General features: G+C 40.8%; 1 protein-coding gene across 1 annotated transcript in view; it reads left to right on the top strand.

Annotated features, from left to right (window-relative positions):
* The window catches only part of LOC126088580 (COP9 signalosome complex subunit 2), a 97,109-nt gene that overhangs the window by 29,038 nt on the left and 46,405 nt on the right, over window positions 1-21,666 (top strand). Inside the window, exons 4-6 of the mRNA XM_049906777.1 lie at window positions 9,163-9,330; window positions 19,789-19,963; window positions 20,338-20,476. Coding sequence (XP_049762734.1) covers window positions 9,163-9,330; window positions 19,789-19,963; window positions 20,338-20,476 — 482 coding nt within the window. The remainder of the gene's footprint in view (window positions 1-9,162; window positions 9,331-19,788; window positions 19,964-20,337; window positions 20,477-21,666) is intronic.

Here is a 21,666-nt window from a genome sequence, read left to right as displayed (position 1 = left end):
TCGTCCTCATTAACACTGCAAACACTTTGATGCTTGATATTTCCACTCTCATTGTGGAAAAAAAGTGTAATTTCAGATGCCCAATAAACATATGCAATTTCTTTTAAAATAGTTGTTTCTTATTTATTTTCTTAACTTCCCATTTCCCCAAGGTAGCATACTGTTATCTCGTAGCCACTAAGAGTAAGACATTGGCGATCATTTAAGGTGCAGCAGGCAGGTCAAAATGCTTGCCCTGCAACTACTATGCCACAGGCTGCTGGCCCATTTGTTCACAGCAAGTGACAACGCTCTGCAGCTCAGCACAGGGCTCTTAAGCTGGAACAGACTGCTCTGTGTGGAAAAAAGAAGTGAATTATGACCCAATTGACATCTGGATAAAAGTGAGAAGGAAATAGTAAAACACACATAAGAAGTGGAACACAACACCATCACTATATAAGTTGCCACTCTGGCAATAGCATAAACATTAAGCTGGAAAGTGCCAGACCCAAACAGTATTCAAAACGTGTAGCTTAAACTCTTCAACCTGACTTATGACTATCAGGTTCAGTACCTTTGTTCAGCAGCCAGATATTATCCTCAAGGCCAGGCACAATATACTTTCTGCCAAAACAGAGAGCGAGACAAATACTACTAACAACATGCTCAAAATTATGTAATTGAATAGATAAAAAAATCTACTCACCAAGTGGCTGCAAAACACGCACATAAGACTTATGTGATTGGTAAACTTCTGGAGCCAGTGGCTCTTTCTCCAGACAGAAGGGTTGAAGGGGAAGGAAGAAGGGTGAAGGAAAAGGACAGGAGAGGTCTAGGAAAATAGGTATATTTCGGGAAAGTCACCCAGAACTGCGGGTCAGTGGAGACTTAACCATACTAGATGAGAAGGAAACAACATACTTATGCACATTGTAAAGTGTTCACTTTATGTGTAAGGAATATGCTGGATAGACATTTGATGATACAAATAAAAATATTAGCAGAACAACATAAATGCTGTGTGAAGGAATCTAAATGTTGCAAAGAACAGCCCATCATAGATTCGGTCATTGTAGAGTGCACAGCAAATAAAAAAACAATTTCAGCTTACAATGATTACAAAAAGAATTTGACTCTGTTCCATGTTATTGCAGATTTGCAGATTTTGTAAAATGAACAGATCAATCACCACCACACTGGAATTGTGGTTTATTCATCTCATGATGTACATTTGCGATCCATTTGGTTTGCATACAGGAGACATGTCAAAAATTTATAATACAGTTACAATGATTTTTATGTCAATAAATTATAGGACTAAAATAAATAACAACACTATAATGATATTTCTTGGAATATGTAATACGTTGTATCCAGCCCAAATTTCCAGTTCGTCGTACATGAATTGAGCCACTGAGTAATAACCTTTCGGTATCAGTGCCTCATATAGCTTTCTGTTAAGTTGACCTAAATTCATCTGCATTAACTTGTTCCCTTTTAATTTATTACAAATTTTCATTCCCATGTACGGTATTGGGGTACCTGGGCGTATAGTCTGAGGCGGTGTGTGTGTGTGTGTGGGGGGGGGGGGCATAAAACATTCTCATCCATTATGAAGCAATATCTTCAGCTCAAAAACAACAAAATAATAATAAGTTAATAACAAAGCAAATTAGATTCATTAGAGGCATATCTCAAGGATGAAAGATTAAGCCAATTTTGGTTATTTTTAGCACTTCAAAAGTTCTCCTCTGTATCCAGTCCAATTGTATATGGGTTTACCATCGAAAACATCGACTGCTTGAGCTGTATGTTAAATTATCTGATGTACATGGATGACACGTAACTGCAGGTCTCAACAGGTCTGCACTCAGACGGGATAGGAACTGAAATTGAGAGTTGCAGAGCAAAATCTAAAATGCTGAACTGTGTTCAGATGTTCCTTTACAAATGGAAAATCCAAGGGTGTTGCTGAAGTTTAATTCTTGTAACACTGCAAAGATGACTGATAGATATTAGTGTGAGTGATGTTGATGGAAAGCTGAAATAACTATTATTGAACAAAGCTCCAGAGGCTAATGGCATACCTATCAGATTCTATACCAAATTTATGGCCATGTTAGGTTGTCTCTTAACTATAATATACCATACATTACTAAAGTGTAAAACTGTGCACTTAATTTGGAAGAAAGCATAGGTTACACTCATCTATGAGAAGAGTATCAGAAGTGATACATTAAAGAAACATTCAATATCGTTGACTTCCTTCTGTTACAGAATTTTGGTATGTATTCTGATCTCAGAAGTAATGAGGTATCTTGAACAGAATGACTCCCTTCAGCCCAACCAGCATGAATTGGTTATGAAAAAAGCAGCTCATGCTTTTCCCACATAGCATCCTGAAAGCCATTGATCAAAGAAATCAGTTAGGTGCTGTATTTCTAGACTTCCGGAAAGCATTTGACTTGATACTACTCTAACTAGAATTAATGAAAGTATTATACTGGATATCAAAGGAAATTTGTATCTGGATTGAATATTTCTTTGAGAAGGAACAGCACATTATTGTGACAGGGAATCATTGACAGATATACTGTGTGGTTATAATTAAAGTGCAGCTATTCACAGAGGTTCAGTGTGGGATGTAATTATGGTATGTCAGTGAAACATGATAGTATTCCAGTGCAGTAATGCAGGTTACACTGGAAAAAATTGGTTCAAATTTTGGTCACCACGTGCAAATCTGGCACCGCAAATGCAAGAAAAACTTGTGGAAATATTTCCATACACAATTGATTAGGAATGGGACATGGGCAGAAAAGGTTAAACAAGTGAAAAGGGCATAATGTTGATTTTGTTATTAACCTTTGCTTGCACAGATTGTTTAATATGAGCTCTGGAGATATCGAGGATATGCTGAATCTGTAAAACTACATGATCAACATTTGCTTGCAGCAGCTCCAGTGGAATCTAAGCAACATCTCTGATGAATGTTCTTTTAGGTATTCGCCCAGCTAAAAGTCACATGGATCAGGTGATCTTGCAGGCCATACATCTGGAAAATCTCTAGAGAGTATGGAAGCTTGCATTAAGCAGATTGTTCAGTGGGTGAGGACATGAGTTGTCCCATCCTGCTTGAAAACAGTGGTTTCCACACAGTAGTGCTCTCCCAAAGTGGGAATCACATGTTGTACAAAAAAGTTTTGACAACATGCAGACATCACAGTACATATGACTGGGGCATCTGGTTGTATTCTTTTTGAAGAACAATGAACCGAGAATAAATATGCTTGTGAATCCACACCACACAGTCAAATATAATGAGTGCAGTTGCTTTTTATACACAACACACAATTTAACAGTACTCTAAATTTGCCAGTGCTGTGTATTAACTGCAACCGGCAGTGTTGGAACATGTACCTCGTCACTCCATAGAATACTGCCGAGCCACATGTCATCAATTTCGATCTCTGCCAGGAATCGAGGAGCAAATCCAGAATGTTGCTGCCGATCATGAGGTTTCAGTTACTGCACTGTCTGGATCATGTGCGGGTGCCAGTGTAAAATAGACCACAAAACTTGCCGTACTGTTGACCATGGGATGGACAATTCTCGTGACACTGCACGAGCGCAAGCACCAGTATTTCGGGAGCACATGCTGCATCATCACTTACAGCAGTAGCAACCTCGTCAGTAACTTCCACTGGGATTGGACACCTTCGTCTTCCAAGTGCCACACCAGGCTCACACATGTTTTCAAATTGCATTATATTCTTCTTTAAACCATTTAATAACATTGGGCCTCTCCTCAGACCTTTGTCAGTGGTACTCTCTCACTGCAGCACCGTAATTGCTGCTGTTCACGTAAAACAGTTTCACTAACAGTGCACGGTCTGTCTTCTTGATAGCCATACTGTTCACTCGTGCTGTGGCATGTCAAATGACAGCTTGGATGTCATACTACCATATACTATATAGTGCCAGAGTTGCACCTGCAATTGGAACTAATTCTTCTGCAGCGTAAATCAGTTCCGTATAATGCATTAGCACATCTACTAAGTTTTGGTGCCCTATAATAACTACAGCCCACAGTAGGCCTCTGTCAGTAAATGCACTTTGATTACGACCAACTGGTAGAAGCAACATAGGGTGTCCCAGGCAGGTGTGTCGAGACCCTTTCTGTTAAAGTTATATATTTAATGACACGTCAGACAATGTTAATAGTATTGCAGCGTGGCGGGTTAAAAGTCGTGTTGTGTTGCGTAATTGTTTGACCACTGTCTTTCGTTGTACTGTGCGCTACAAAAAGTTCCACTCCATGCTACCCTGCATTACCAAATTGATGATTCTCTGATACTTCAGGATGTGTCTTCATTAACCAAGCCCTTCTTTTAGTTGAGTTGCGTTACGAATTTTGCTGCTCCCCAATTTGATCCAGTACATCCTCATTCTATGCCTACAATATCAATGAGTCACAGTTGGAATTGACGAACTTGTGAAATATCTGGATGTAACAAATGGTTCAAATGGCTCTGAGTACTATGGGACTTAACATCGGTGGTCATCAGTCCCCTAGAACTTAGAACTACTTAAACCTAACTAACCTAAGGACATCACACACATACATGCCCGAGGCAGGATTCGAATCTGCGACCGTAGCAGTCGCGCGGTTCCGGACTGAGCGCCTAGAACCACTAGACCACCGCGGCCGGCCTGGATGTAACAACTTGCAGGAATGTGAAATGGAACAATCACATAAACTCAGTCATATGCTCAGAACTTTGGTTTTTACTCAAATATGTAGGACAAATACCGGGAAGGTCTGACAAGGTGCATTGAACATAAAGCGGTCATCAGTTATCTCACCAAAGCCTACTTTAAGTTTCAAGAACCAGTATGAAGTGATGAATCTAGGATTGTATAACAGCCCTGTATGTATTGCTCCTGTACTTGTAGGGTGAAGAGATTATTAGTGCAAGTACAGTGCATACAGAAACATTTCAGCACTTTCTCCCTGTGCTCGATACATGAATGGTATGGGAAGAAATCATATTATGTTGTACTATGGGAAGCACCCTCTGCCACACACTTAAATGTGGTTTGCTGAATATGGATATAGATGTAAAAGGAAAAAGAAAATTGACTTGGAAAAAGTTCTAAAGTTCTGATATTACAATTAGAGAGAATGGCTTGCCAGCACTTACTTTCAGGGGGCATATTCCAAGTAGTGCTAACATATACATTTAGAAGGAAGGAAGGAAGGAAGGGGGGGGGGGGGGGGGGCGACACTGTACCTAGCTTTTGCAACTGTTAGCTCCTTTGTCAGGGAAGAAGGGAAAGATTGGTGAAGGTGGGAAGGACGAGCAAGTCACTCAGACTGATGTTGAGAGGAGCCCACCTGTTGATAGGGCACTTGTTTATTCACTCAGCAGTTATGGCCATTAGTTTTTATTAGACTCCAAATCAAATTTTTTTTTCCTCCCCAGAATGTCAGATATTGAAAGAGTCTTAGTGAAGTCTCTGAATTAGATGTTGATAATGAAATAAATTTAAAAAATGAAATTTGTGTAATGAAAGAATTTGAGTAATTATAAATTGGAAGGGGGGGGGGGTTACTTAAGATACGCCAAGAAATGAATTATGTAACAAAATATCCAAATGCCACAATTCTGTAGGAGTACAGTGGCTTGCTGATTACAGATGTAACAAGTTATTCCTTGATTGAAAGACAGAAAATATCAGGAAGATATTACTTTGTATTGAATTGCTAATTTTGGGCATGTAAACTGTAAATAAGAGCAATGTCACAATGCATCAGTTTATTATCTCTCAGCTATGTGGTTACAGTTGATTTAATTTGTAAATAGATTTTTAATAATACAGGGTTATTACAAATGATTGAAGCAATTTCGCAGCTCTACAATAACTTTATTATTTGAGATATTTTCACAATGCTTTGCACACACATACAAAAACTCAAAAAGTTTTTTTAGGCATTCACAAATGTTCGATATGTGCCCCTTTAGTGATTCGGCAGACATCAAGCCGATAATCAAGTTCCTCGCACACTCGGTGCAGCATGTCCCCATCAATGAGTTCGAAAGCATCGTTGAGGCGAGCTCGCAGTTCTGGCACGTTTCTTGGTAGAGGAAGTTTAAACACTGAATTTTTCACATAACCCCACAGAAAGAAATCGCATGGGGTTAAGTCGGGAGAGCGTGGAGGCCATGACATGAATTGCTGATCATGATCTCCACCACGACTGATCCATGGGTTTTCCAATCTCCTGTTTAAGAAATGCCGAACATCATGATGGAAGTGCGGTGGAGCACCATCCTGTTGAAAGATGAAGTCGGCACTGTCGGTCTCCAGTTGTGGCATGAGCCAATTTTCCGCGGGCTACGCTTGAAACTTGCCCGCACGCGTTCAACCGTATCTTCGCTCACTGCAGGCCGACCCATTGATTTCCCCTTACAGAGGCATCCAGAAGCTTTAAACTGCGCATACCATCGCCGAATGGAGTTAGCAGTTGGTGGATCTTTGTTGAACTTCGTCCTGAAGTGTCGTTGCACTGTTATGACTGACTGATGTGAGTGCATTTCAAGCACGACATACGCTTTCTCGGCTCCTGTTGCCATTTTGTCTCACTGCGCTCTCGAGTGCTCTGACAGCAGAAACCTGAAGTGCGGCTTCAGCCGAACAAAACTTTATGAGTTTTTCTACGTATCTGTAGTGTGTCGTGACCATATGTCAATGAATGGAGCTACAGTGAATTTATGAAATCGCTTCAATCATTTGTAGTAGCCCTGTACTATTCATATTCTTCACCATTTGATGGTATGTTCTTTTCCAGAACACAAAACCAAATGAATAGAGATTTTTGAACAGCAGCTTTTTTATTTTATGTGTAACTGCATTGAGGGATTTGATGCCAGCTGTGAAAAAGAACATCATCTTATATTGTAAGCAATACTGCAGACAGTAGCTTAAATTCAATATAAGTTATGGTAGAAGATGATTTTCTCTTGTTGCTTGAAATTTTAAAGGTGGAGGAAACTTATATCTCCTCTAATGCAAAAGTAAATCCAAATAAAAGGGCACAAATATATTATGGTGTTGTTTACATACATTTTTTTACACCATATTTTTCTTTCCCTTTTGTAACAGCTATCTATTGTTGTTGTTGTCTTTGGCCTACACCCAGTTGAGAGTGTATTTTATGTTGAGCATGCATTCAGTTTCACATTTGGCATTAAAGATAGACGTTAACCTCTATATATAGGAATTGTTGACTATTGGATTGACTTAATATTCTCTCTCTCGCTCACACACACACACACACACACACACACACACACACACACACACACACACACACACCTCATATCATGTTATTTAATGTGGAAGTCTTGAGTTCCACCAGTCAGTCATTATAACTTGGGTGTGAAAATACCATGAGCGAAATTGTATTTGAAGTGATAGTTTTCAATTCTGTCGATGGTCTGCACCTTTATATTAGAATTCTGTAGCTGAATGTTATAAATTATTATTAATTTTTCAGTCTAATGTATAATTTAATTTACTTTCAAAGAAAGAATGATTTCAAAATTGGGTGGTTGATCATGTTTCCTTATGTTGGTGCAGTCTGAATTTTCAAATGCTAGGTGCATTTTCAACTGTTACTTATGTACCGGGTGATCAAAAAGTCAGTATAAATTTGAAAACTTAATAAACCACGGAATAATGTAGATAGAGAGGTAAAGATTGACACACATGCTTTGAATGACATGGGGTTTTATTGGGGGGGGGGAACATGTTGACGTTACCTGAAAAGGCGCTTTTAGTGAAGCTATATTATCAGAATGGGGAATGTGCTAGTTCAGCGTTACGATCCTATCGCCGTAGGAAGGGGATTCGAACGGGTAAAGGTCCGTTGACAAATGCAGCTGTGGCGTGAATGATTTTGGGAGTTGGAAGCCGCGGGTTGTTTAGACGATAGACCCCGTAGTGGCTGACCGAGCACAAGGTGTAATGCTGCTGAGACAGTTCAGGAAGAAATGGAGACTGTATCGGGCTCGTTTACGCATGGGGAAGTCAGTGCTCATGCAGTCGCACGTCGCACCGGCATTGCATACACTACTGTTTGGTTGGCACTGAGGCGTACCCTCCGATACTATCCGTACAGAATCCATCGGCATCATGAACTGTTACCTGGCGATTTAGTGAAGCGGAGGGCATTTGCAGTGTGGGCGTTTCAAAAGATGGCGGAAGATGACGATTGGTTGAGTAACATGTTGTGGACCGACAAAGCTCATTTCATGCTTTGAGGGTCTGTCAACGCCCACAACTGCAGAATTTGAGCTACCGAAAATCCTAGAACTGTCGTGGAAACTCCATTGCATGACGAGAAAGTCACGGTATGGGTTGGATTTACCACATCTACCATTATCGGGCCGTTTTTCTTCGAGGAAATGCGTGATTCTGGTTTTGCAACTGCTACTGTGACGGGTGAGAGGTACGCCGATATGTTACAGAATCGCATCATCCTCAGCCTGGCTGATAAACACCTGCTGGAACATACGATGTTTATGCAGGATGTCGCTCCACCCCATATTGCTAGATGCGTGAAAGATCTCTTGCTCGTGTCGTTTGGTGGTGATCGTGTGCTCAGCCGCCACTTCCGTCATGCTTAGCCTCCCACGTCCCCAAACCTCAGTTCGTGCGATTATTGGCTTTGGGGTTACCTGAAGTCGCAAGTGTATCGTGATCGACCGACATCTCTAGGGATGCTGAAAGACAACATCCGACGCCAATGCCTCACCATAATTCCGGACATGCTTTACAGTGCTGTTCACAACATTATTCCTCGACTACAGCTATTGTTGAGGAATGATGGTGGACATATTGAGCATTTCCTGTAAAGAACATAACCTTTGCTTTGTTATGCTAATTATTGCTATTCTTATCAGATGAAGCGCCATCTGTCGGACATTTTTTGAACTTTTGTATATTTTTGGTTCTAATAAAACCCCATGTCATTCCAAACGTGTGTCAATTTGTACCTCTCTATCTACATTATTCTGTGATTTATTCCGTTTTCATATTTATACTGACTTTTTGATCACCCGGTATTTGAAAGAATTAATTTTTAATTGTACCAAATATTGGCTTTGTTGTTAGATGGAATTGCTACAAGACTTCTATGAGACAACTTTGGATGCCCTGAAAGATGCCAAGAATGACAGACTCTGGTTCAAGACAAACACAAAGCTGGGAAAACTCTACTTCGATCGTTCAGACTTCAACAAACTTGCCAAAATACTAAAGCAGCTGCATCAATCTTGTCAGGTAAAAGAGTAGTCTTGTTAAGTCTCATCCTTTCTACCTTTTTATAAAGTGATATTGTTATGAAATCATATCTTAGAGTATGATTAAGCAGGTAATCTTGTAAATCCAACACAAAAGTATCTCATTAATGCAAATAAACACAAACTTTGGTATGGTAAAGTGACAATTAAGCAGCAGAAGTGTCTATGATGTTGTACACAGTCTTGGAATTAGGGAAAAAGTCTGCTTTGTGGGGGACTGTAGGCAGAAATTGGAGGAGAGGTGTGTGTGTGTGTGTGTGTGTGTGTGTGTGTGTGTGTGTGTGTGTGTGCGCGCGCTCGCGTGTGTGTGTCACAAGCAGTTATTTTGTGGCGATGGGACAAATATATTCATGAGCCAGAACATTATCACCACTGCCTACCACAATATTTAATGCTGCCTTAGAGCATTGCGGCACATGATGCGATACACAATGTCTATAGGCAGAGCATAGAGGAAGATAGAACAGTTCTAGTGACAAAATGTGCCATTTATGGGGAAATCCAGGGCAGGTTGTTATGACCTGTTGCCTGAGAATGAGCATTTTGGAAAGGGTGAAGGTGATTGGCTATCCACTTGATACTGTCGTCAGTATCTGTGGAAAGTGCTTGAAGGTAGGTGAGACCATGAGTAGGGGACAAAGTGCTGGATGTCCACACCTCATCAGAGATGGTGGATCATAGGACTGCCTGCTCTGTAAAGCTGGATAGTAAGCAGTCTGTGGCAGATCTGATGACAGATCACAGTGCTGGAGCAAACAGAAGAGTTTTCAAGTACACTGTTCAGCACACGTTGTTGAGGCCTATGATCACTGGAAACATGTCACCTGTTCAGATGAATTATAATCCTCGTTTCGCCACGTTGATGCTCGTGTCGAGCTCCAGTGTCATCCAGGCAAATGGCTGCTCAAAATGTGCACTGCGCTGTGAACACAGGACACAGGCCAGTGGAGGCAATATTATGCTGTGGAGGACATTCGCCTCGGCTTGAATGGGACCTGTGATAATAATTGAAGGCATCATGATAGCTGTGGACTAAGTGAACATTGTTGCGAATGACTTACATCCCTTCTTACTTGATGTCTTCCCCAACAGCAGTGGTATCTTCCAGCAGTGCTGGACAGGAGGGTTTGCGTACTTCCTTGAAGTTGATAGCTGTGCAGGCAGTAGCATAGCTACTGGCAGGGTCACCCAAGTCGGATAGGTCTTGGAGGAGGAGGAGATTAGTGTTTAACGTCCTGTCGACAACAAGGTCATTAGAGACGGGGCGCAAGCTCGGGTGAGGGAAGGATGGGGAAGGAAATCGGCCGTGCCCTTTCAAAGGAACCATCCCGGCATTTGCCTCAAGCGATTTAGGGAAATCACGGAAAACCTAAATCAGGATGGCCGGAGACGGAATTGAACCGTCGTCCTCCCGAATACGATAGGTCTTGACTGAGGAGCCAGACAAAGTGTCCCACAACATAGAGCAGGGAGGCTCTAGAGGTGTAGTGAAGCCAGCTTCCCTAGAGGAGTAAATGAAATACAAATCCTGGTACTCCAGGTTGGGGTTGAGCATGGGGCTAATAATCCGATACTGGGAAAAAAAATTACGTAAATTCAACAGAAGCTTCAGAAATTGGAAGGAAAACATGGATCAAGAGCTCGGGAAAGGAAACAGATAAACGATCTGACAGTAACGTCATGGAATGTGAGAACAATGCTTCAGCCTGTAAAAATGAAAGAAATAGCCAATGAAATTTAAGTATTATGTTGTAGGGCTTCAGGAAATAAGATGGAAAGGAAATGACCAGATAGATAAACCGGAGTACTCATTGGTATATAGTGGACCAGAAAAAAGAATAGGCCAACTTGGAACAGGGTTCATAATAACTAGGGAATTTAGTAAAAGCAGGGTAAAATTTGAACCCATAAATGAAAGCATGTGCAAACTCGGACCAAGAGGGAAATTTAGGAATATAACAATAGTGAATGCACATGCACCAACAGAGGAAAAAGTGGCTATAATTAAAGAACAGTTCTACGAAGATTTGAGAAAAGTATGCTGAGCAGTACCTAAATATGACCTGAGATTTTAATGCAAAAATAGGGAGGAATGAACATCCAAATGGAGTTTCTGGAAAATATTCACTACATGAAGAAAACAGCGAAAATGGAGACTTACTATGCCAATACGCAGCAAGGAATAATATGATAAAAGTACCTGCTTCCCACGCAAAAGGATCCATCTGGGTACTTGTAAGTGTGCAGTGAATGGAGTAGTCAATCAGATTGACCATATTTTGGTGAATGCATGCCACTTCATGTCAGTTATGGATGTATGGAGGTGCAGAGGACCAAACTGTGAAGAAAAAAAACAAAAAAGTAACACTAAGCAGAAAGTTGAGCAGTGAAGAGGCTGTAGTAGTAGACGATGAAAGGTGGAGCAGGATTGACAAATCCATTAAAGATACTGCAGAAGAAATAATAGGCATAAGAAGGAACAGAAGAACCCAGGAATGGTTTGAAGAAGATTGCAGGTCAACTACAGAGGAAAAGAACAGGACAAGAACAAAAGTACTACAGAGAGAAACCAGAAGACATGTGGAACAATATAGAGAATTAAGAAGAAGAGCTAACAGACCATGCAAGAGAAAGAAAAGAGAGTGGACTAAGGAGAAACTTCAAGAACTAGAAGAGTTAAAGGAACAGAGTGAAATAAGGAAGTTCTATCGTGCTGTAGGAAAATAAAGAACAGACTCCAGCCAAAAATAAAGGCATGTTCCAGTAAAGATGGGGAAATAAGGGGGAAGAACGGATAGTGGGAAGATGGGCAGAGTGTTTCAAAAATACATAGCCTAGAAGACAAAGAGATAGCTGATGAGGAGGAAACACATGGAGCTGGAACTAGACAATGATGCCAATGAGGCAAAAAGGCCAACACTAAAAGAGGTCTCCCAGGCTGTGCTCAAGACAAAAAAATAATTGAGCCCCTGGGGAAGGAATTAATAAAAACTGATGGTGAGGCTATAATAAAGGAACTGTACACATTAATATCAGAGATATGGGAAGTAGAAGCCTTAAAAATTGGCCTCACAGTAAATGAAACAAAACAAAACAAAATATATAATAATGTCACAATTGGAGGCCAGAAGAACCCCTAAAGACCTATTCATCAATGGGAAATGCTTCAAAGAGTATCCTCTTTTTATCTACTTGGGAGCCCTAATAACAAATGATAACATTATTGGACAGAGTATAAAGGTAAGAATACAAGCAGGAAACGAGCTTAGTTTAGAAATATGCAACAGAATTTGATAAAAATGCACCAGGAACCTCTGAGTGGAAAATACTACACAAAATCTATAGTCCAATAATGGAGGAAGAAGGCTGGAGAATACACTACAATGCTGAATTACAAGTGTTAATACAAGGTAGGGGCAAAGTAAAATTTGTGAAATTGCAGTGAATACGATGTCTGGGACACAGGGAGAGAATGGCAGAGAATAGAATTCTGAGGAAAATGATGGATGGTGTGATCCATTAAGTTAGGTGAAAAGTGAGACCTACAATAAGATGGACTGACAATGTAATAATGGACCTCACCAGTATGGGAGTCCAGGGGTGTAAAAGAGCAGCAATAACCAAGAAACAGGGAGGAAGATCGTTGAAGCCAAGGCTCCCCAAAAGCTGTAACACTACTGAAGAAGAATAATTCTGACTTCTGGGGCTGTATCAGGCACCAGGTCCCCACCACCACCACCATCACCACCACCACCACCCCTTAATTTATGGGAATTACTTGATCTGTGCGTACATGACACCTGACACTACATGCACCTGGAAACCTTCAAGAACTCATTGAATCCATACTGTGCAGAAACGTTGGGTGGATGAACACACTATTAAGCAGGTAGTCATAAGGTTTTGGCTCATCAGTGCATGTACTAAAACTGGGAACCGCAGTGGACTGAAGAAGGAAAAAAGTGTTGGATCTGACAAATACACTTCACAAGTTTGCCGCTGAACAATATTTCATCATGTAACTACTTGACATCATCAGGTGGTGGTAGCTGCTGCTGTCACTGCTGTGAGGCGTGACTGACGAGCTATGGAGCTATATTTGCAGGCCACAAGTTGCTATCTCCCTGGGCAATGTGATACTGTCTTACACTCTTTGGTGCACAAAGCACATGTGGTCACAGATGCTGACAGTCTACCTGGTGAGCTACAACACCTAAGAATGATATTCTGACAGAATGGCTATTCCGATAAGGCAGATATGCTGTGCATTCCGTTGTAAGCAAATTCGAAGCAGGAATGTAAATGAAGATGTGGAGGCACCCACTGCAATAGTGTTCTTGCCCTATTTTGGCGGCATGTCATCAAGAATAGTAAGAATCCTCAAAAGGCGTGACATAAAGTGTGTATTTCAGTCACCATCAGAATTGAGGAATTTATTGTGCTCAGTGAAAGATGACCTTTGCCTTAGGAAACGTGGTGTGTAGAAAATCACATGCCAATGTGAAAAATCTTATATTGGGCAAACATGCTGAACTGTGCAAGAACATTGCGCCGAACCCCAATGTCATACATGACTGGGCAACCTGATAAATCTGCAGTAGCAGAGCATTGCCTGGACATGGGACATCATGTGCTGTACGAAGAGACTGAAATTTTATCCCCAGCGTCATCTTTCTGGGACTGTGTTGTTATGGAGGCCATGCATATCCATACGACGGACAATCTTATCAGTAGGGATGCAGGTTTTCAACTAAGCACCACCTGGAATCCAGCACTGGCTGCTGTTAAATCAAAACAGGGAAAACAAGACCTGATTCGTCATGTGATGCAACACACAACTGAGATTTAATTCAGCCTTTAACCATGGGAGGGTCCAGCAGCACAGTCATTGCCCATAGCGCACACGTGGGTGGCCTTTCTGCGGCTCCCAACATGGGGGTACTAGGAGTGCTGCTTTCCCCCAGCTATGAGCGGCTCCTCGCACACACTTATTGCCTTCTCCTGCCATGATAAATTTCATCACCACTGTGTGATTTTCATCAGTCGTGCCTTGCAGCAGTGACAGCAGCAGCTACCACCACCTGATGATGTCAAGCAGCTGTGTCAATGGAAATATTGAGTGAGTTTCACAATACAATTCAGTGGCAAACCCGAGAAGTGTATTTGCAACAGATACATCGGGAAAGCATGAAACGTCACATAGAGTATTGCATTTTGTTTATAGTACTATCAATTCAGGGTTGACTGATGTTTGTGTGTAAGATTCTGCAGTTCTTGAAAAGAAATGATATGCTAAGTCATTCTTTGATTCCATTTGGTGAACTGCAAGAAAGCACACATCTTCCCATGTTCTTGATGGGATAAGTAGTACGTTGATATTTGCTACTGTTTGACACATCATTATTATAATATTATGACTTACCAAACAGGAAAGCGCTTTCCCGTTTGGTAAGTCACAGCACCTTTCTTAATATTTTTTCCCTTGTGGAATGTTTCTTTCTTTATATTTATAATATTATGAAGTAGTCTTGCATTCTGCAGCTGTGCATTGGCATCAGCTATTTGCAACACATGATAATTTTTGCCGGACTGGGACTTGGACCAAAATTTCCCACATATCACAGTCGGTCACCTCTGATGATATGAGGGAAATCCAGGTTTGAGTCATGGTCTGGCATAAAATTCTGTATATGCATGTCTAAAGGACATTGTAATGTAAAGGTGCATACACTGTATAATTACAAACATTATAACCATCAATGGTTACTATAATAATATCAGATAAGAATGAAATAACAACAGTAGTGCCATTTTGGACTTTACATTGTTTTATTTGTGCCAAATCAGGAGGTGGTTACAACCAACCAAAAGCAATATTGTGTATATTACAATGAAGTGACAAAAAGTCACGGGATATCTCCTAATATTGTGTATGACCTCCTTTTGCCCAGTGTAGTGCAGCAAGTCGTTGGAAGTTGCCTGGAGAAATATCAAGCCGTGCTGTCCCTGTAGCCATCCGAAATTGCGAAAGTGCTGTTGGTGCTGGATTTTGTGTACAAACTGACTCCTTGATTACATCCCATTTATGTTTCACGGGATTCATGTCTGGCGATCTGGGTGGCTGGATCATTCATTCGAATTGTCCAGAATGTTCTTCAAACCAATTGTGAACAATTGTGGCTCAGTGATGTGGTGCACTGTCATCCATAAAAATTTCATTGTTGTTCCTTTAATAGCTGCAGATGGTCTCACAGTAGCCAAACATAACAGTTTCTAGTCTGATTGGTTCAGTTGAACCAGTGAACCCAGTCCATTCCATATAAATGCAGCCCACACCATTATGGAGCCACCAACAGCTTGCACACTGCTTGTTGACAACTTGGGGCCACGGCTTTGTATGCCTGCCCTACATTTGAACCCTACCATCAGCTCTTACCAACTGATATCAGGACTGATCTGAGAAGGGTACAGTTTTCCAGTTGTCTTGGGTCCATCCAATGTAGTCACGAACATTGTTGCACCGTTAGTGAAGGCACTTGCGTCAGTTGTCTGCTGCCATAGCCCATTAATGACAAATTTTGCTGCACAATCCTATGGATATGTTCGTTGTACGTTTCATATAGATTTTCTGTAATTATTTCGTGCAGTGTTGCTGGTCTGTTAGTACTGACAACTCTACACAACCTCCGTTGCTGTCGATCATTGAGTGAAGGCTTTTGGTCACTACATTCTCTGTGATGAGAGATAATGCCTGCAATTTGGTATGCTCAGCACACTATTGACACTGTGGAACTAAGAATATTGAATTCCCTAACAATATCCGAAGTAGAATGTCCCACACGTCTAGTTTCAACTATCATCCCACATTCAAATTCTGTAATTCCCGTCAAGTTGAAAACCAAAACACATGAATCACCTGAGTACGAATGACACGTCCGCCAAGCCACTGCCTTTTTATACCTTGTGTACATAATACTACTGCCATCTGTATATAAGGTGTGTCCAAAAAGGCATGAAATACATTCTTTTTAAATATTTGTTGGCAATATATTTACAAAGCTTTAAAATTCTTCAAATTTGTTAAATCTAATATTTTTTCCAGCATTTCACCCGCGATGATAAGCCCCCTGGAGGGCCTCGACTGGAACCTCATTTAAGAGCATTGTAACAGCCTTTTGGATGCCCTCAATGATCTCAAAATGATGTCCTTTGAGTGTGGTTTCAATCCTGGGGAACAGGAAGAAGTCTGGCAGAGAGAGATCAGGACTGTAGAATGGCTGCAGCAGCGTTGGCATATCGTGCTTGACCATGTACTCGCGGGTGCACAGAGCCGTGTGGCTGGGGCACTGTTGTGATGCAGCAGTCAGGTAGTGGCAGTGTCTTTTCGCACTCGGAGGACCCAATTCTTAATCTTTCCAGTACGCTGAAATAGTGCATCACACCATTGCTTTCAAAGAAGACATTCAGCATCATTCTCACCTTGGATTTGCTCATCCTTGCCTTCTTGGGTTTTGGGGACTCTGGGGTGTGCAATCCTGAACTGGGACACTTCATGTCCGGGTCACCACTAATAATGTTGTCCAAATAATTTGGTTCAATGTCCATACATTCTAACAGTTCACTCGTGATCAACATTCGATTGGCCTTTTATTCGTCTGACAGAATTTTCAGCAGTAGCTTGCTGCAGACCTTTCATTTGTGCAATGCCTCCATAACAGAACTGAGCACAGAATTCTACATCTACATCTACATCTACATTTATACTCCGCAAGCCACCCAACGGTGTGTGGCGGAGGGCACTTTACGTGCCACTGTCATTACCTCCCTTTCCTGTTCCAGTCGCGTATGGTTCGCGGGAAAAATGACTGTCTGAAAGCCTCCGTGCGTGCTCTAATCTCTCTAATTTTACATTCGTGATCTCCTCGGGAGGTATAAGTAGGGGGAAGCAATATATTCGATACCTCATCCAGAAACGCACCCTCTCGAAACCTGGCGAGCAAGCTACACCGCAATGCAGAGCGCCTCTCTTGCAGAGTCTGCCACTTGAGTTTGTTAAACATCTCCGTAACGCTATCACGGTTACCAAATAACCCTGTGACGAAACGCGCCGCTCTTCTTTGGATCTTCTCTATCGAGGATCTTCTCTATCTCCTCCGTCAACCCAATCTGGTACGGATCCCACACTGATGAGCAATACTCAAGTATAGGTCGAACGAGTGTTTTGTAAGCCACCTCCTTTGTTGATGGACTACATTTTCTAAGGACTCTCCCAATGTATCTCAACCTGGTACCCGCCTTACCAACAATTAATTTTATATGATCATTCCACTTTAAATCGTTCCGCACGCATACTCCCAGATATTTTACAGAAGTAACTGCTACCAGTGTTTGTTCCGCTATCATATAATCATACAAAAAGGATCCTTCTTTCTATGTATTTGCAATACATTACATTTGTCTATATTAAGGGTCAGTTGCCTCTCCCTGCACCAAGTGCCTATCCGCTGCAGATCTTCCTGCATTTCGCTACAATTTTCTAATGCTGCAACTTCTCTGTATATTACAGCATCATCCGCGAAAAGCCGCATGGAACTTCGGACACTATCTACTAGGTCATTTATATATATTGTGAAAAGCAATGGTCCCATAACACTCCCCTGTGGCACGCCAGAGGTTACTTTAACGTCTGTAGACGTCTCTCCATTGATAACAACATGCTGTGTTCTGTTTGCTAAAAACTCTTCAATCCAGCCACACAGCTGGTCTGATATTCCATAGGTTCTTACTTTGTTTATCAGGCGACAGTGCGGAACTGTATCGAACGCCTTCCGGAAGTCAGGAAAAATAGCATCTACCTGGGAGCCTGTATCTAATATTTTCTGGGTCTCATGAACAAATAAAGTGAGTTGGGTCTCACATGATCGCTGTTTCCGGAATCCATGTTGATTCCTGCATAGTAGATTCTGGGTTTCCAAAAACGACATGATACTCGAGCAAAAAACATGTTCTAAAATTCTACAACAGATCGACGTCAGAGATATAGGTCTATAGTTTTGCGCATCTGCTCGACGACCCTTCTTGAAGACTGGGACTACCTTTGCTCTTTTCCAATCATTTGGAACCTTCCGTTCCTCTAGAGACTTGCGGTACACGGCTGTTAGAAGGGAGGCAAGTTCTTTCGCGTACTCTGTAGAATCGAATTGGTATCCCGTCAGATCCAATGGACTTTCCTCTGTTGAGTGATTCCAGTTGCTTTTCTATTCCTTGGACACTTATTTCGATGTCAGCCATTTTTTCGTTTGTGCGAGGATTTAGAGAAGGAACTGCAGTGCGGTCCTCCTCTGTGAAACAGCTTTGGAAAAAGGTGTTTAGCATTTCAGCTTAGTATTCAGCTTAGTATTTCTTTGGAATGTTCAGTGTCAGTTAAAAACCAGACACTCAGTCAGCAGTCAGAATTCGAAAATTCACAAATACAATTCATGTTGTCTTCATTTTTGCTTGTTTGATGGTCTTCCAGAGTGAGGATCATCATTTACCCATTCCTGGCCATCCTTAAACTTCTTCACCCGCCTCGTAACTTGCACATAACTCATCAGACTCCCTGTAGGCCTGCTTTAACATTGCACGAGTCTCGGAAGGCTTTGTATCAAGCTTTGTGCAAAACTTTATCACCAAACATTGTTTGACTGAACCAACCTCTGCGTGTCGTGACAAGGTTGCGAAACAGAGGTGCACTTATTCAATGATGGTGATGCTACTGGTGCTTGGAGCAGTTTGAGCTTTGATGTGATGTAAAGTTGGGGGTCTGCTCCCCACTTAACCCACTTGACCAGAGTGCACAGTGATCAATAGTGTCATGGGAAAAAGAAATATTTTCTGATTTCTTGGGCATGCCATGTATGTACATATCACTGTATGGGGCTTTTTTCACCTCAGTGTGTTATATTTGGATGTACTTTAATAAAAGAATTTGTAAATAGGGTGTGGATGTGGGAGTTAGATTGCAATGTACATTGCAATCTATCTTTATAAAGGATCATAGAGGTGCATTGATGTAGGTATTGTACCCTCTTCCACTGAGAGTGAAAATGTCCATTGCAGTTAATAATAAAAATAAAATTATAAACATAATTACAATCTTTTATCTGGAAAAATACTCTGTATCACTTTATGAACACTTTTGCTGCAAATGATAATTTCTGTCGTCATCTAAAATATTCATATTTGCTCCTAGAACTTGCAGTATGTTGCTCCAGACTTTCAGATCTACCCAGAAATCATTTTCCATTGTGTCTTGAAATCAAAGAACTGAAATATGCATATAGAAAGAAGGTTTTTGCATAGAATTAGTGCAGTTGTAGCACATTGGAGGTCCCAGATGTAACAAATGAAAATCTACTGATGCGTACATTGAAAGAAAACATATGCCATTTTTCAGACAGATGAAGGTGAGGATGACTTGAAGAAGGGTACACAGCTCTTGGAAATTTATGCACTGGAAATTCAAATGTACACTGCCCAGAAGAATAACAAAAAACTAAAGACGTTGTATGAACAGTCATTGCACATAAAATCTGCCATTCCCCATCCACTGATCATGGGTGTCATAAGAGGTGGGTACATAATGTATTACTGGATATCACAGTCCAAACTTTTTTAATTTCTGGTTCTTTGCACATAGCTAACTAAACCCACAGTGCATGGTTGCACTGCTCCATTTTTGTAGCCCAGTATTGAAAGAATTGGAACCCATTCACTGCTCTACAAATAGTGTCATCAGTTTTGAAATTGAGATGCAGAATGTGATGCCTGTGATGTTTCTGGATTTTGATTCAATAGTTTTAATGTTTTGTATGTAAATTTAGCATAACAGTTAATTACATTGCAATTTACTGGTTTACTTATATTTTAAACAAATTCTGGAACAGTGTCATGTTTTACATATATGTTTATGTTTACAATATTAAAATATTTGCACTCATTTTAGAATGTGGGGGTAAAATGCATCTGAGAGAAGGAGAGTTTGAGAAAGCACACACAGACTTCTTTGAAGCTTTCAAGAATTATGATGAATCGGGCAGTCCACGTCGTACTACATGTCTAAAGTACTTAGTGCTAGCAAACATGTGAGTATACGGATATGTCTTAATTGATGTGTCTAAATTTTCTCCAGTTGCATTTGTGAAAATAGTGAATGATAAATACTACCTACTTTGCCCATGAAACATGGTCTGAATAATGAAGCCATAGATTTTTATTTGCAAGTCCATAATACTGCATCTGTGTTGCATCTTCTAGTAAATAACCATTCTGATTTTCTTCTTTACATGTCTAATTTGTATAAATTTTTTTGTATATGGTCTCTCTAGTTGTGAGAATTCATTGTCCTTGCTCCTGAAAATTTTAACAATGTTAACAATAAATTTTTCCTACTGTTGTGTAGGAATTTTGTCTGGTTGACATAGAGAATCAGTAATGTACAGTCCCTGAGCATATTAATATGGATTCTTGTTGCTAAAAGGAAGAAGAAAATTAAAGAAGACAATTTTCTTTCTTCTCATCACCAGTGTGAGCTAGTTGTGTTAGGTATATGGTGGCAAGTATATCTGTCTTAAAGAACTGTTTTCGTCCAAAATCAGATAGCTAGAAAAAGAACCCCCCTTAAACACAGTAGCAATACGAGATGTTCTCTTTTTTCCTCTTTTCGACACTTTCAACTTACCATTTGAGACATCTTGTTGTAATACTATATAATTGAGTGAGATCCAACACTGATTAGAGTTGAAAGTATTTGCCCCCAAGACAAATTTAATGAAACAGCAGACTTAAATACGATGCCAAAATCGGAGAAATTCCTCTAAGTATAACTTCAGGAGTTTTGGGGTGCTCTCATTCTAAGTTATACAGTTCTGTTCACAGGTTCCAGCTAAAGTAGGGCTGTATAAGTGGTCAAATATTGAAGTTTCATCTATGTGAAGTGATTCTTTTTCTTTGAAATTTTGCAACTTGTACTAAGCTTCACGCTTCAATGGAGATTTCCCTGATGATATTAAGACCTTAACCTTACTCATTGGTATTATTTCTCACTACACTCCTAGAACTGTGACGGAAGTCATTTTGACAGCTTAACACAGGCTCGTCCAAACTGTGCCCCTGGGTCGCTAGCGCCCGCGATCGCCCGCAGCCAGCGCCCCAGGCGAATTCGTATGTTGTCACAGTGGGCAAACTGTGTCGCTTAGCTGGTCATTTAAATATTTTAAACATTTCACTCCAACGGGAAAATCACTATGTTGTTGATTCAGTGCAGACGATTCAA

This window comes from Schistocerca cancellata, chromosome 6, assembly GCF_023864275.1.
Source record: "Schistocerca cancellata isolate TAMUIC-IGC-003103 chromosome 6, iqSchCanc2.1, whole genome shotgun sequence".
NCBI classification, from domain to species: Eukaryota; Metazoa; Arthropoda; class Insecta; order Orthoptera; family Acrididae; genus Schistocerca; species Schistocerca cancellata.
This window is presented reverse-complemented; position numbering and strand designations above follow the sequence as displayed.